General features: G+C 46.8%; 1 protein-coding gene across 4 annotated transcripts; it reads right to left on the reverse strand.

The window, feature by feature from the left end:
- Positions 1–897: 897 nt before the first annotated feature.
- On the reverse strand, positions 898–10,233 carry MRPL11 (mitochondrial ribosomal protein L11). 4 transcript variants are annotated; one of them, XM_070950505.1, is made up of 8 exons: positions 10,178–10,233; positions 8,983–9,070; positions 7,705–7,850; positions 6,290–6,385; positions 5,734–5,827; positions 4,586–4,745; positions 2,454–2,586; positions 898–1,992 (listed from the first exon to the last, which is right to left on the reverse strand). In XM_070950505.1, exons 3-7 carry the CDS (start codon positions 7,825–7,827, stop codon positions 2,457–2,459), a joined length of 603 nt encoding a protein of 200 aa, XP_070806606.1. In that variant the 5' UTR covers positions 7,828–7,850; positions 8,983–9,070; positions 10,178–10,233; the 3' UTR covers positions 898–1,992; positions 2,454–2,456. The 4 variants fall into 4 exon arrangements, with proteins under 4 accessions (XP_070806606.1, XP_070806603.1, XP_070806604.1 ...); XM_070950502.1 differs by lacking the exon at positions 898–1,992 and having other exon boundaries at positions 2,106–2,586; XM_070950503.1 differs by lacking the exon at positions 898–1,992 and having other exon boundaries at positions 2,106–2,586; positions 9,945–10,217.
- Positions 10,234–14,818: the final 4,585 nt, after the last annotated feature.

Raw genomic sequence — 14,818 nt, forward strand, 5'->3', positions numbered from 1 at the left:
CTCCCAGAATTCCCCAGCCAACAGGCTTTAAGATGGATGGACTTCCCCTCCCAGAATTCCCCAGCCGGCATGCTTTAAGATGGGTGGACTTCAACTCCCAGAATTCCCCAGCCTGCATGCAACATGGAAGTCCACACCTCTTCCAGCTACCAAGGTTGAGAAATTCTTCTATCATGAATAAATCAGCCACCAAAAAGAGAGAACTTGGAATTTGATATTTCGGGGGGGGAGGGGGAAAAGTATCTACAGGGGATTCCCTCTTTGTACCCCCAACTATGTAGTATCCGCAATCTTAACTAGTTGCCTTTCCCATATGTGTATCCAGGCCCAGTCAACTCTCACCCCAGCTGTAGCAAAAGGATGCTAAGGAGCTTCATCTGTTGCTATGGAAACCCCAGGTACCAATGAGGAGACGGCAACCACTAGCCTCTGATGTCACTGATGGGATTCCCAAACGCACCAATCAATTTTAAGAGTTGCTGGGTGGCTTGGATTTTTTTTTTTTAATCACAGCTTCGCCACAGCTCAGCGTGGAAGGGATGAGTCCATGTAGGCGCCCCCAAATTAAAATAAATCAAAAGATTTATTTAAATATTTTAAATAAATCAAAAGATTTAGATGAGTTCTGACCTCTGCTGGGTTATTTTCAAGCAGTGTGCTTGATTTTATGCCCAGGGCAGAAGTGGGCTGCTGCCGGTTCGGGCGAACCGGTAGTTCCGATCACCGGCTGGATCCGCCCATCTGCCCCGGCGCTATCCCATTCTATGTATCTCACTCTCTGGCTCGCTCGCCCCACCCACACAGCCCAGCTGATTTCCATGCCTCACCCTGTCGATTCACTGCGGCTGCCCGAGAAGGTGTGCTGTAAGCCGTGTGCATGAAATTGCTGTGTTTGAAGCCGCGCGGAAGCGCGAAAGGTGCACGCACGAGAGAAGCAAGCTTGCGCGCACGCGCGCTCACATTTTTGGTTCTGCGCCAGGCGAATCGGTTGTTAAAATTATGTGATGTCCACTTCTGGCCAAGGGTATCTAACCTTGGCCACTTTAAGAGCTGTATTATCGTAGGTGGTGCACTGTGATATTTTATTTTTTTAAGACACAACACTGAATGACTGCAGTAAATTGTCATCAGGTCAACGTCCTTAGTGGGACCTCTGGTGGACATTGAATGATACGGCTGAGTGTAAAACGTGGTCTTAATCCTGTAGAGAAGAGAATTGCAAGAGTGTTTTGTTGTTTTTTTTTGAGGTATGTCGAAAGTATTTTTCAGGGTGTTGTGGCCCGTCAGCGGCCTGTGCAGCTAGTAGCTGATTCCGACAGCGAGGAGGCTGATGTGGTGCTGCGCCAGCAGCCTGTGCAGCTGGCACTTGAGTCAGACAATGAGGAGGCTGGAAAAGATGTGGTGCCAGAGGCGGAGATTCAGCCAGGGCCTTCAGAACCTCCAGAAGCTCCCTTAAGTGAAGAGGAAGAAGAGGAGGAGCCTCTTCTCGATGCACGAGCACGCAGAGCTGTTAAAAGGCAGGAGTGGCTCCTCAGGAGGAGGTCTCCTCAAGAGTAAGGCTTGGGGCTATTTGGCCACTCCCCTAGCCTATTTAAGGAAGGAGGACTGATGCAATTTGCAGGAAACAAGTTCGTTCACTCTCCTTCGCGTCTTGATCCCAGAAACGTCTGATCGGCTCTTGTCTCTCTCTTGTCAGTTTTCCTGCAAATTGCTTCTGGGCATTCTGCCAACCACAGTAAGATTACGGTTATCTGAAATACTGTGCCTCAGAATTGAGTTATTCTTCTTTGGATTCTTGTCGGCTGTTAATGAAGTTAAATGAACAGCCCTTGTTCAGAAAAGACTGATTTAAACTGTACTTGTGTTCGAACAACTACTAAGAAAACTCATTAGCAGTCCTTAATTAGTAAACTAAGGTTTGTACAGCTTTGTGTGTGCTGCATTCTTTGGGGTCCGTAGATGGGGCAGAACACAGGGCGAGAAAAATATTTGCTGGGGAGGGAAGGGAGAGAGAGAGAGATGCATCAGGACTGAATGCAAACAAACGGGAAAATTATCATCAACGACCTCAATTCTTTCACACAAAAGCAGCTTGCGGCATGGGAAAATTCTCACTCTCCCCCAATGGGTTTTTGTATTTTAATGTTTTATTTCTGAATAAAATAAAAATAGGGGAAAAAAAAGAAGAGAAAAAAAAGGCAGGCAGAAGCCAGGAATCTGAAACGACCAACCCAGGCATATCGATGTGAGTTGGACGTGGGGAAAGATTTTGCTTTGCCGTGATTCATTTAAAAGGGTCTTGACGATAATGAAACGCGCAATCCAGATTTGGCAGCTCCGAGTCTCCTGCCACGGAGGAGTTCTTCCTTCTTCAGCCTGCAGGATTTTGTGCAAAATTCAGCTCCCATGCAATGAAGGGGATGCTTAGAGTATCACCTTCCCAAGGGCTCTACCTCTCAGGGAGTTGCAGCAGCCGCAACCAACTCTTTTTTCTTCGCTACCCGTTCAGCTGCTCTGGCTTCCTCCTCGGCTGCCAACCTCTCTTCGCGCTCCTTCAGAAAGACTCCATATTCTTCGGCGTCTAACCTAACCGGAGGAGAGAAGAGCGAAGGTTTGCAACTGTCCACTCGTTATACACACAAATGCCCGCTGTTGAGGTGTCAATTAAATACGAGCCAACAGTGTGCGACGGCAGCCAAAAAAGCCAATGCAATCCTAAATTGCGTTAACAGAGGGATGCAATCAAGATCAAGGAAGGTACTAATACCGCTCTATAAAGCCTTAGTAAAGCCACACCTAGAGTACTGCATCCAGTTTTGGTCTCCACACTATAAAAAAAGAACTTGAGACTCTAGAAAGAATGCAGAGAAGAGCAACTAGGAAGATTAGGGGACTGAAGGATAAAACATACAATGAATGATTGCAGGAGTTGGGGTATCGCTAGTCTAGGGAAGAGAAGGACCAGGGGAGACAGGATAGCAGACTTCCAATATCTGAGGGGCTGCCCCAGAGAGGAGGAAGGGGGTCAAGCTATTTTCCAAGGCACCCGAAGGCCAGACAAGGAACAATGGATGGAAACTGATCAAGGAGAGATTCAACCTGGAAATAAGGAGAAGTTTTCTGACGGTGAGAACCATCAACCGATGGAACAGAAGTTGCCTTCAGAAGTTGTGGGAGTTTCATCCCTGGAAGCTTTCAAGAAGAGACTGGACTGCCATCTGTCAAAAATGGTGTAGGGTCTCCTGCTTGGGCAGGGGGTTGGACTAGATGACCTACGAGGTCCCTTCCAACTGTGTTAGTCTATATCTGTAGTTAAAGTTGACTTGCAAAGCCCCTCTTTCTGCTCGCAGCTTGAAAAAGAAGCTGAGGGAGTGGGGAGGGGTATGATTGGAACATATGGGAAGCGGGAGGGAGGAAAGGAATCTACGTGAGCCGTCTGCAGCCTGAGAAAATCTCGCAAGCCCAAGGTCAGACAGTCTGAAGACTTTCAAAAGGGGCTGACCGTTTCCCAAAACAAAATGCTCAATCTGGATCGGTGAGCAGTGGACGGAAGGCGGCCCGGGGAAGGAAAACCGAGTTTCGTTATACTACGTTTCGCGCCAAAATCTCAGAACTTGCTTCGCTTCTTCTGTGCCTGGATGGATTTGTCGGTAAAGTTTTACTCTTGGTAATAAAGTTTTCTTTTGCTGTGCATGGCAACTGGATGATTGACACCCACAGCTGTCCTTTCGCCAGTTCCTGAACGCACCTTGGAACTCTGTCTTGTCGCTTTTCACTTTCCTTTCCTCAACAGGGTTACTAGGAAGCGGTCCTAGGCACAGGTAGTCCTCGACTTACAACAGTTCATTTAGTGGCACTGGAAAAGTGTACTGATGACCATTTTTCACATTTATTTTGTGGCCCGTACGCGGCCTGTGCAGCTAGTAGCTGATTCAGACAGCGAGGAGGCTGGTGTGGTGCTGCCAGCACTCGAATCAGACAATGAGGAGGCTGGAAAAGATGTGTTGCCAGAGGCGGGGATTCAGCCAGGGCCTTCAGAACCTCCAGAAGCTTCCATAAGTGAAAAGGAAGAAGAGGAGGAGCCTCTTCTTGATGCACGGGCGTGCAAAGCTGCCAAAAGGCAGGAGTGGCTCCTCAGGAGGAGGTCTCCTCGAGAGTAAGGCTTGGGGCTATCTGGCCACTCCCTTAGCCTATTTAAGGAGGAACACCGACTGAAGCAATTTGCAGGGAACAACTTCGTTCACATACCTGCATGTCTTGTCTTGCTTATCTTATCAGCTTCCTGCAAATTGCTTCTGGGCATTCTGCCAACCACAGTAAGCTTTCAGTTATTATTCTTTGAATTCTTGGTGGCTGTTAATGCAGGTAATTAACAGCCGTTGTTGTAAAAAACTGGTTTATTTAGTAAATTAAGGTTTGAACTGACTTTGTGTGTGCTGCGTTCTTTGGGGTCCATAGCTGGGGCAGAACAGGTTGTAAGTGGAGGACTACCTGTAGCAGGATGTCTTTCTCTTCTCTCTTGGTCCTATACCAGGTCCTTCCAGCTTCCACCTGCCCCCACCCCCTTGTCCCTCTTGATACTTACTCTTTCACTACTTTGATGCCGATCGATCGGGCAGTTCCCATCAGGCACCTGATCATAGTTTCCAGCGGCCAGTCACGGATCACAATCGAGTGGTCCTGGGATTTCACCAGCGCTATCTCGTACAGCTGCTTCAGGGTCACCATCCCGGCTATCTCGTGTCCTGCCGGGGATGGAGATGGTTATAAATAGCAATAGCACTTAGACTTATATAACACTTCATAGTGCTTCACAGCCCTCTCTAAGCGGTTTACAGAGTCAGCCTCTCGCCCCCAACAATCTGGGTCCTCATTTTACTGACCTCGGAAGGACAGAAGGCTGAGTCTACCTTGAGCTGGTCAGGATTGAACTGCTGGCAATGAGCAGAGTTAGCCTGCAATACTGCATTCTAACCAGAGGGAGGGAGGGAGGGAGGAAGGAAGGATTGGTCAATAGCACTTAGACTTATATACCGCTTCACAGTGCTTCACAGCCCTCTCTAAGCAGTTTACAGAGTCAGCCTCTTGCCCCCAACAATCTGGGTCCTCATTTCACCAACCTCGGAAGGACAGAAGGCTGAGTCTACCTTGAACCGGTCAGGATCGAACTGCTGGCAGTCGGCAGAATTAGCCTGCAAAACTGCATTCTAACTACTGTGCCACCATGGCTCTCCCAAGCTCAAAGTCGTCCCAACCAGTAGCCTGGTGACTGAACTGGGGGTGGGGGGAGGGGGGAGGGAGAGGAGGAGTGAGGGTCGTAAAATGGGGAAAAACTCACTTAACAAATGTCTCCCTTAGCAATAGACATTTTGGGCTCAATTGTGGTCGTAAGTCGAGGACTACCTGTACTTGGCAACTGGGCCACACCTGTTCTGTTCCTTCTTCACCCAGCCTCCTCCCTCCAAGTCGCCTAGATTTTCCTCTCAGTGTATTGTCTGGGTCAATATACTTTTTACACAATGCTAATAATAATAATACAATTAAATATACATAATCATAGCCTTCCAACTTCTAACCTTAATATGCACGTTGTAATTATAATAAACTCTCTTATACATCAGTGTGTATAATACTATTTTCCCAATTTGTACTTTCTACAAAAAAAAGTTTTTTTCTAATTTTTAATACAGTCACCGTATTAAAAAGTATTTTGTCTTTCTCAATTCTTCTTACCAGGTGATGAAGCTCCCTTTTCTATCCCAGCTGCCGAGAGTAAAAAGTAGGTGGTTGTTGGTTTGTTTATCTGAAGTTCATAAGACCTGTCAGACTATGTTGAAAAAAAAGAAAAAAAGAAAACAGGAGAAATAAATACAGAACGCTGGAATTACCGTATTTTTTGGAGTATAAGACACACTTTCCCCCGCCCCAAGAGGGTGAAAATTTGGGTGCGTCTTATACTCCTTTAAAACGACGTTGCCCAACCTAGGCAATTTAAAAATACGTCGACTTCCAACTCCCAGAATTCCCCAGACAGCTTATCTTAAAAGACCCTAAGGCTGGAAAACGCTGCTTTAAAAGAAGCTGCAGCCAGGCCTGAGCCCGGAATTTAAGTGTATTGTGTCAAAATGTCTGAAAGAACAGATGGCCTGTGGGGTAATTCCAGGCCAGCTCCTGAACTAGGGATGGGTGGGGGGTTTCGGGATGTTGCTCAGGAATCCTGGAAGTTCCACTCCAGTCCCTCCTGCTTGCAAAACTCATTGAAATTAAGAAAAGGAAGATCTCGTTTCACCTTTATGAGGATTTTGGTGGGCAGCGGGATGCCTGGTATGAAGTCCTTGGTCCGCTCGTTGAAATCCTTGCAGAACTGTCCAATGGGAATGCCGTACTTTTTACGGGAAAAGAGAAAAAAGAGAGATTGTCATTTAGCCAAAATTAAAACCTCAATTCCAGGATCCTAACTGTTTTCCCCAGAAATCGTCTCTCTGTGCTAATCCAGTGATTTTTGGAACCGGTGGTGGGAAATGGTGGGGATTGGAAGGATTTATACTGCTTGCAGACAGTGCTGGTCATTTGCATTTTTTAGAGAGTCGTTGAGGCAGGGGTGAAATGCTGCCGGTTCGGACCGGATCACCTGATCTGGTAGCGATGGTGGCGGGTGGTTCGGAGAACCGGTCGCAAAAATCCCTGCCCACCCACCCCTCAATGCCCAGCTGAGTTGCGCAATCATCAGAGGCGTTTTAAAAAAAATTTAAAAGCATTTTTTTCTACAATCTCTTCGGCCGAAAAAATGCTTTTAAGTTAAAAAAAAGCCTTTGATAATCAGGGATCAGCTGGGATCGTCAGAGGCTTTTAAAAGCATTTTTTTCTACAACCTCTTCAGCCAAAGAGGTTGTAGGAAAAAAAATGCTTTTAAAAGCCTCTGATGATCAGGCAACTCAGCTGGGATCGTCAGAGGCTTTTAAAGGCATTTTTAAAGAACCTTTTCGGCCATAGGTCATCTAGTCCAACCCACCCACCCCACCCAAGCAGAAGACCCTTCATCAGGGGTCGGCAACCTTAAACACTCAAAGAGCCACAAAGCCACGGGAAGGGTTTTGTGGATCCTGGTGTTGTGTTTTCTGTGGGAAATGGGTCCAAATGTCTCTCTGAGTGTTTAAGATTGCAGATCCTGGTCTAGTCCAGGGGTGAGGAACGATCGGATGGCCCCTTTATGAGTTGTGGATTTCAACTCACAGAATTCCTGAGCCGCCATGGAGTTGAAGTCCATAAGCAGCATGGCTGACTCAGGAATTCTGGGAGTTGAAATTCACAAGTCATAAAAAAGCCATCGTTCCCCACCCCTTGTCTAGTCTCAGATCAGAGGTGGGTTTCAGCAGGTTCTGACCAGTTCTGGAGAACTGCTAGCGGAAATTTTGAGTAGTTCAGAGAACCGGGAAATATCACCTCTGACTGGTCCCGCCCCCACCTATTCTCTGCCTCCTGAATCCCAACTGATCGGGAGGAAATGGGGATTTTGCAGTAACCTTCCCCTGGAGAAGGGAGGGAATGGGGATTTTACAGTATCCTTCCCCTGCCATGCCCACCAAGCCATGCCACGCCCACCAAGCCATACCCACAGAACCGGTAGTAAAATTTTTTGAAACCCATCGCTATCTTTATCAAAATTAACCTAACTTTGCTACCCTGTCTTTCTCCTGTGGTTACCTGTCCAAGAACGGGTCCTAGAGGTGGACCTGGAACAGCCTGTCCAGCTTTGATGATTGACCGGATCACACCTCCACCAGTTATCTTCACTGCCGCTTTGCCAGCTTGGGCAAGCTTTGACATGATGGTTTCGGTTCTGCAGAGACCTAGATTAAAAAGAGATTAATTGAGAAAGGGAACTGAGATGACTGGAATCTCAGAACGGTTATTACCAATTGCTTCTGAACCTCAAGTTCAGATGTGTAGTCTTCAACTCCCAGAATTCCCCAGCCAGCCCAACTTCTAGAATTGAACATTCGGGGAGTTGGAAGTCCACTCTTCTTAAAGCTGCCAAGGTTGAGAAACACTGGTCTTACACAAGAAGGACAGAGCAAATGTGATACAAATTGTTTTGAGATGGAGACCACAGGGAGAAAAATTCTGTTTCACAGGGAGAGGGATCCAAATAGATGCCGAGAAAAAACTAAAAAGCACAGCTAGGAGACAGTTTAGAACAGTGGTCACCAACAGGTGGTCCGTGGACCACTGGTGGTCCGTGAGAAAATTTTGGTGGTCCACAGAAAAATTATTTGCATTTTTTATGTTGCACTAAATCAGAGGTCCTCAAACTACGGCCCATGGGCCAGGTACATGCAATGAATGATTGTGTTCCTGCAAAGTCTCCGCCTTTGGGGTCTTTTTGTGTGGGTTGGAGGGGGGGAGAAATTCCAACTTCAGCCTCCTGGTGCAGGGCTTTGGGCGAAGGCTGGAGGAAGCGCCACTGGTGGCGAAGAGCTAGAGGGTCTTGTTCCAGTGGGACTGCATCATGGCCTGGAACTGGCTGACCATCTCAGCCCGCTGAGCTTCCAGGCACCGGTACCTGGCCTTGCACTCCCGCAGGTCTTCCCTCTGCTTGGAAAGCCTATGCTCCTAGTCCTCAGTGAGGAGCTTCTGCTGAGCCTCCTTCTCGGCCAGATCCAATTTGAACTGAGCCAGCTGTTTTGCCAACTCTTTCTCATGGTGGCTGCTTAGCTCCAACAACTGCTTCCTGTTGGGGCCCTAAGGAGCCCAGGTGGGCAGGAGAGGAGTCGGTGGGAGGGGTGAGTAGAGGCTGGCGAGCTGCCCCTTGACATGAATGACATTGAGTTGGCCATGCTTACCCAGTCACATGACCACCTAGCCATGCCCACCCAGCCAGTCATTAGGCAAATCATATTAGTGGTCCGCGGAATTTAAAATTATGAATTTATTAGTCCCTGAGGTCTGAAAGGTTGGGGACCCCTGGTTTAGAATACTTGCTTTGCAGGCAGATGATGTTAGGTTTTTCCTTTTCAGCAACCTTCAGTTTTACGGCACAGGTAGCATAAACTGATGCCAAATTGCAGCCCTGCAACCGAAGAAAACAGAGTTGGTCTTTCTAACAAAAAGCCCCCCTTCAGCCACAGAATACATGCATGCAGCCTCATTTGCAATACTGCCACTTTTCAATATCTAACACTGCAGCTATCCCCAACCTAGTTTCTTCCAGTAACATCGTTATCACAATATCCAACATTTCCAGCCTGAAATTAGGATTGTCACCCAACCCGCCTGGGAAGGCACCGGGCTGGGTTTATACTTCAGCACAATTAGCAAATCCAACACATTGGGTGGTTTGTAGCTCAATACCCAGGGGATTGTATGCCCATAGCATGCTAAATTTGATACATTAACTGGGTTTGACTGTGCAAATCAAAGCAGGCTAACTGTAAACTGTGTAACTGTGCAAACCTAACCAGTGGTTTAATTATATTATTTGTGTAGGTATATGGTATATTACAGCTAATATGGGGAATTCTAGGAGCTGAAGTCCACCCATCTTAAAGCATGCTGGCTGGGGATTCTGGGAGTGGAAGTCCACCCATCTTAAATCATGCTGGCTGGGGATTCTGGGAGTGAAAGTCCACCCATCTTAAAGCAGGCTGGCTGGGGATTCTGGGAGTTGGAATCTACCTATTTTAAAGCATGCTGGCTGGGGGATTCTGGGAGTTGAAGTCCACCCATCTTAAATCATGCTGGCTGGGGATTCTGGGAGTTGGAGTCTACCTATTTTAAAGCATGCTGGCTGGGGATTCTGGGAGTTGGAGTCTACCTATTTTAAAGCATGCTGGCTGGGGATTCTGGGAGTTGGAGTCTACCCATCTTAAAGCATGCTGGCTGGGGAATTCTGGGAGTTGTAGTTCACCCATTCAATTAATTAAAGTATGTACCTGCAGAGTTACCTTTTATCATCACCGTTTCTCTCCTGCAACCAGTTCAATTCCCACCTTCACTCCGTAACCCAATAGAAGAATCGGAGGAGCCATTTCTTCGATCCGGAAAAAACCCGGAGAAGAAGAATCCCACCTGGTCCAACCTCCTTTCCCCCTCCGGGGACTCCCTTCCTAAGCCTCGGCCCTCCGTCTCTCGCCGCCTCCTACCTCTCCGTCGCGCCTTTCCCTGCCTAACCGCCTACCTCAGATTCCCTCAAGGAAACCCTAGCTGGGCGCCGCCATCTTGGAGTCAGCGAGGTCAACCTGGGGCGCTTTGCATGCCGGGAGGCCGTGGCGTTAAATGGACGCCCGTTTTCTCCTAGCAACCCCGGCGCGCAATGACGTCAACCGAGGCGCGCGCGGGCGGGGTTACGTACGTCGCGAGGGTTCCCGTCGGCGCCCGTTGCCATGGCAACGGGAGAAATTCCGTTGGCGCTTCTGTTGAGGGGAAAGAGCGAAGATGGCGTTCTCCTCGCCTCAGCAAAGAGACTCCCCCCCAGAACTCTTTGTGCTTAAATCTTTCCCCATGTGATATTGTTTAAATAATAATAAAAAAAATACGGCCTCCGCGCTGTCTTTTCTTGGTGGGGGTCCCTCAAGTGAGGCCTGGAAGTGGTGCTGAAGCAAGGTGGGGGGGGGGGGACACTCGAATTGCCTGAGGGACCTTTTGAATGGAAGAGTTGAGGCTGCTGGGCCTCCAAAACGGTCCTCAGCTTCGTCTTTTCCTTACCAGGCAGCAGTGGACTACCTTGCAGGGCTGTTAGTCAGCCTTTCTCGGTGTAGTCCCCGCCCCAACAAGAGTCCCTCAGTGAGGGAGATGGGCAGTCCAGGTAGTCCTCGACTTAGGGCCACAATGGAGCCCAAAGTTTCTCTTTGCTAAGTGATCCATGGTTAAGTGAGCTTTGCCCCATTTTGGGACTTTCTTGCCTCAGTGAATCACTGCAGCTGTTAAGCTAGTTAACAGTTGTTAAGTGAATCAATGCAGCTATTCAGCTTGTAACATGGTTCTTAAGTGTATCGCTGCAGCTTTTAAGCTAGTTTAACAGTTGTTAAGTGAATCACTGCAGCTGTTAAGCTAGTTAACACGGTTGTTAAGTGAATCACTGCAGCTGTTAACATGGTTGTTAAGTGAATCACTGCAGCTGTTAACATGGTTGTTAAGTGAATCACTGCAGCTCTTAACATGGTTGTTAAGTGAATCACTAGCTTTAAACTAACACGGTTGTTAAGTGAATCACTGCAGCTGTTAAACTAGTTAACAGTTGTTAAGTGAATCACTAGCTGTTAAGCTAGTTAACACGGTTGTTAAGTGAATCACTGCAGTTGTTATGTTAGTAACCTGGTTGTTAAGTGAATCTGGTTTCCCTATTGACTTTGCTTGTCAAAGGGGGCAAAAGGGGAATCACGTGACCCTGGGATACAGCAACCGTCATAAATATGAGTCAGTGGCCAAGGCTCTGGTTTTTGATCACATGACCACGGGAATTGCTACAACGGTTGTTAAGTGTGCAAAACGGTCATCGTTCACTTCTTTCGGTGCTAATGTAACTAGCGGTCACGGTCACTAAATGAACTCTTCTACGTTGTATTTAAATAGGGCAAATAAATGAATTAAACGCTGCCCCAGGAAAGGGGTAGAAGAGGACTACACTGCAAGGTGGTTGTATGCTAGTCTCAAAATGGTGATGGAGGGGAATCAGGCAAAGCAGGCCACAGTGCAAGGTATAAACTTTATCAAGAGGAGCGATAAGAGAGAGTTTTTAATTATCCATTAAAAAACCAGAAAGACAAAATAAGAGATTCTTAAGGTCTAGAGTGGATAACTGGAGCTTCTTTGCAAGATAAAAATTGTTGGGACACTTAATGGAATCAACAGATTAATGGCAGACATGAACAACTAGACACAGGGACAGTTTCCAGAGCAAAGATATTTACCCATGTAGTAGGGCTGTATTACTATTATCCTTCTCATCTTTCCTTTCACCTTCTGCAATTGGTATCTTATGATTTATCACTTTAATGTTTGTATCTTATGATTTATGATTGTACCTTATGATTTATGACTCTGTTGTTTTTATGTACACAGAGCTTATGCACCGGAGACAAATTCCTTGTGTGTCTAATCATACTTAGCCAATAAAGAATATTCTATTCTATTCTAAAAGGAAACATATTAAATCCACAATCTGGTCTACCAAACTCACCAGTGTAAGATACTACTTGTTCAACAGTCTTTGATTGAAAATGGCTCATTGCTCCTGGCGTATATTGGTATTTAGCCAAGAAAACCCCAGGAATATCACTTTTATTTTCAAATGCTTTATAAATAGATGATTGCCAGATTCTGCATGAAAAACAATGGAATTGGATGGAATTAGGCATAAAATACTGGAAACATCAACACCTTCTGTAACACATCATTGGAGAAACAGCTAAAGACAGTTTTAAAGTTCTTTTTAAAAAAGAAGGGAACAAATCTGAAATCTATCAATCTTTCTGGGGAAAAGATCCAAAAGGCATTTTGATCTTCAGTTAAACTAATCAGGAAGCAAAAATGCTTTTGCACCACATCTCATTATTCATTCCACTAGAAATAACTCAAAAGTCCATCGATAAAAAGCTACTTAGTAACTGGGTCATCCATCAGAAGGCATCAATTGATCTTCTCTTTCCTTGTCCGGTACAAGGAGTCCTCGACTTACAATCACAATTGAGCTCCACATTTTTGTTGTTAAGTAAGTTTTGCTCCATTTTACCACCTTTCTTGCCACAGTTAAGCAAATCGCTGCAGTTGATAAGTTAGCAACCTGGTTGTTAAGTGAATCCGGCTCCCCCCTTGACTTTGCTTGTCGGTAGGTCGCAAAAGGGGAAATCACATGATTTCGGGACACAGCCAGGGTCATAAATATGAACCAGTTGCCAAGCGTGTGAATTTTGATCACGTGATCATGGGGATGCTGTAGAGGTCATAACTCTGAAAAATGCTCCTACGTCACTTGTTCCAGTGCCATTGTAACTTTGAACAGTCACTAAACGAACTCTTGTAAGTAGAGGATTACCTGTATTCCTTTGTTGGCTTTTCAGCTGTGATTCCCAACCTGATCCACTAGAGGGCAGTACTTCTCACAGTTCTGTTGAGCAGCTTTGAATTTAGAAAAAGAGAAGAGTAAGTAAAGCACCGCCCTCTGTTGGCTGAGGTTGGCAACTGCAGCCAAAAGTCCAACTTTTTAGAACTAGACAAAGACATACAAGTACAGTTGTTTTGGCTAACTTCATCTCCGGCTTCTAAAAATGGTCATTTTGGTGCTTCTGAAGGGCTGACAGTGGCCTTATCTGGCACCCCCAGATTATGGGTAGCAAAACCCCCTCTGAAAAATGGCCGGAGACGAAGCAACTAAATTGTAATCTCATTTAAATGAAATGCAGCTAATACGATTTATTGCAAGCCAATTCTGACTAGAGTGCGGCCTTCAACCTTTGCAAAATATGCCGCGTCTTGTGCTCCCCAAAAAGACTCAGTGCGGCCTGCACAAACACTAACCCGTCAATCACAGTAAATCATCATCAGTCTCCCGGACACGTTGGATTCTCTTCCCCAGCCTTTAGTTTACATCCGTTCTCTACAAGCCAACACTTTAGGCCAGGGATCAGCAACCTGCAGCTCTGGAGCCGCATGTGGCTCTTTCATCCCTCTGCTAAGGCTCCCTGTCACTCAAAATATGCATCACAACCGCCAATGTGTGATACCCGCCAGTATGCGATTTATTGAGCTTTTCAACCCCCGGTAGGGCAACCATGGATAAATCCAAGAAAAGAAAAGTTTCAGAAGAAAACAGAACATTTAATTCAACTACATTTGCTAGTTTTGTGGCAGCTCGAGAAATAGTCAGGCATGGGAAGGGTTTTTGTGGCTCCCGGTGTTTTCTTTTCTGTGGGAAACGGGTCCAAATGGCTCTCTGAGTGTTTAAGGTTGCAGACCCCTGCTTTAGGCTGACAGATGTAGGTCTTGCTATGTACAGAATTTCCACAAAAACTCCTTATTCCTTCCCCAAACTTAACACCTCTGTAACTGGGCCAAACGAACTGGTTTTACACACTGGGGGCGAAAAGAAAAGACGCCGGAGGAATTGAAGACAGATCGAGGCCAGGAAGAACAAGCTCTGGATTTATTTTTCTCGGGCGGGCCGAGCAACGAGATCATTTGTCTTTTTCCGTCCTAGCCAAGAGACGCATTTCTCATCCCAGGTCACCTAAAACGCCACTGATAAAAAGAGGAACAGCCATTAAACATCGAAGGAAGAGATCCTTTTGAACGATCTGTTCCTTACAGCCTGATTTGTGTTTCCCATTAAAACTTAAAAGTCTCATTGTGCCCATTGACTCATGACCGACCGTTCAGATATTTAGCCTGTCCCTAACAGTGGGGTATTGAAAGACTCTCTGCCTACGAAGGGCCTGGGAGATTACTTAATGGCCAGCAGGACAGAAGAGACGTTATCAGGGACAGGCAGGGGCGGGTTGCTGGGGATTCGCAGGGGTTTGGGAGTACCTCTAGCTAAGTTTCTGTACAGTTCAGAGAATCCCCAAATCCCACTCCTGGCTGGCCTCGCCCACCCCTCCCCTCCCAGGAGTCCCCACGCAGCCCGTTTTGGATGCAGGAAGGTGCAGGGCTCGAGGAGGGTGAAAAATGGGCCTACTGGAAGTTCGGAAAGGCCGGAAATGGGCCCATTTCCGGCCTTCCCGAACTTCCTCGAGGCCCGAGTTTTCGCCCTCCAGAGCTTGGGGAGGCCTTTTTCGCCATCCCGGAGGCTCAAGAAAAGCCTCTGGAGCCTGGGGAGGGCAAA

Source organism: Pituophis catenifer, unplaced genomic scaffold, assembly GCF_029215685.1.
Source record: "Pituophis catenifer annectens isolate HBS135680 unplaced genomic scaffold, rPitCat1.0.hap2 SCAF_10, whole genome shotgun sequence".
Classification (NCBI taxonomy): Eukaryota; Metazoa; Chordata; class Lepidosauria; order Squamata; family Colubridae; genus Pituophis; species Pituophis catenifer.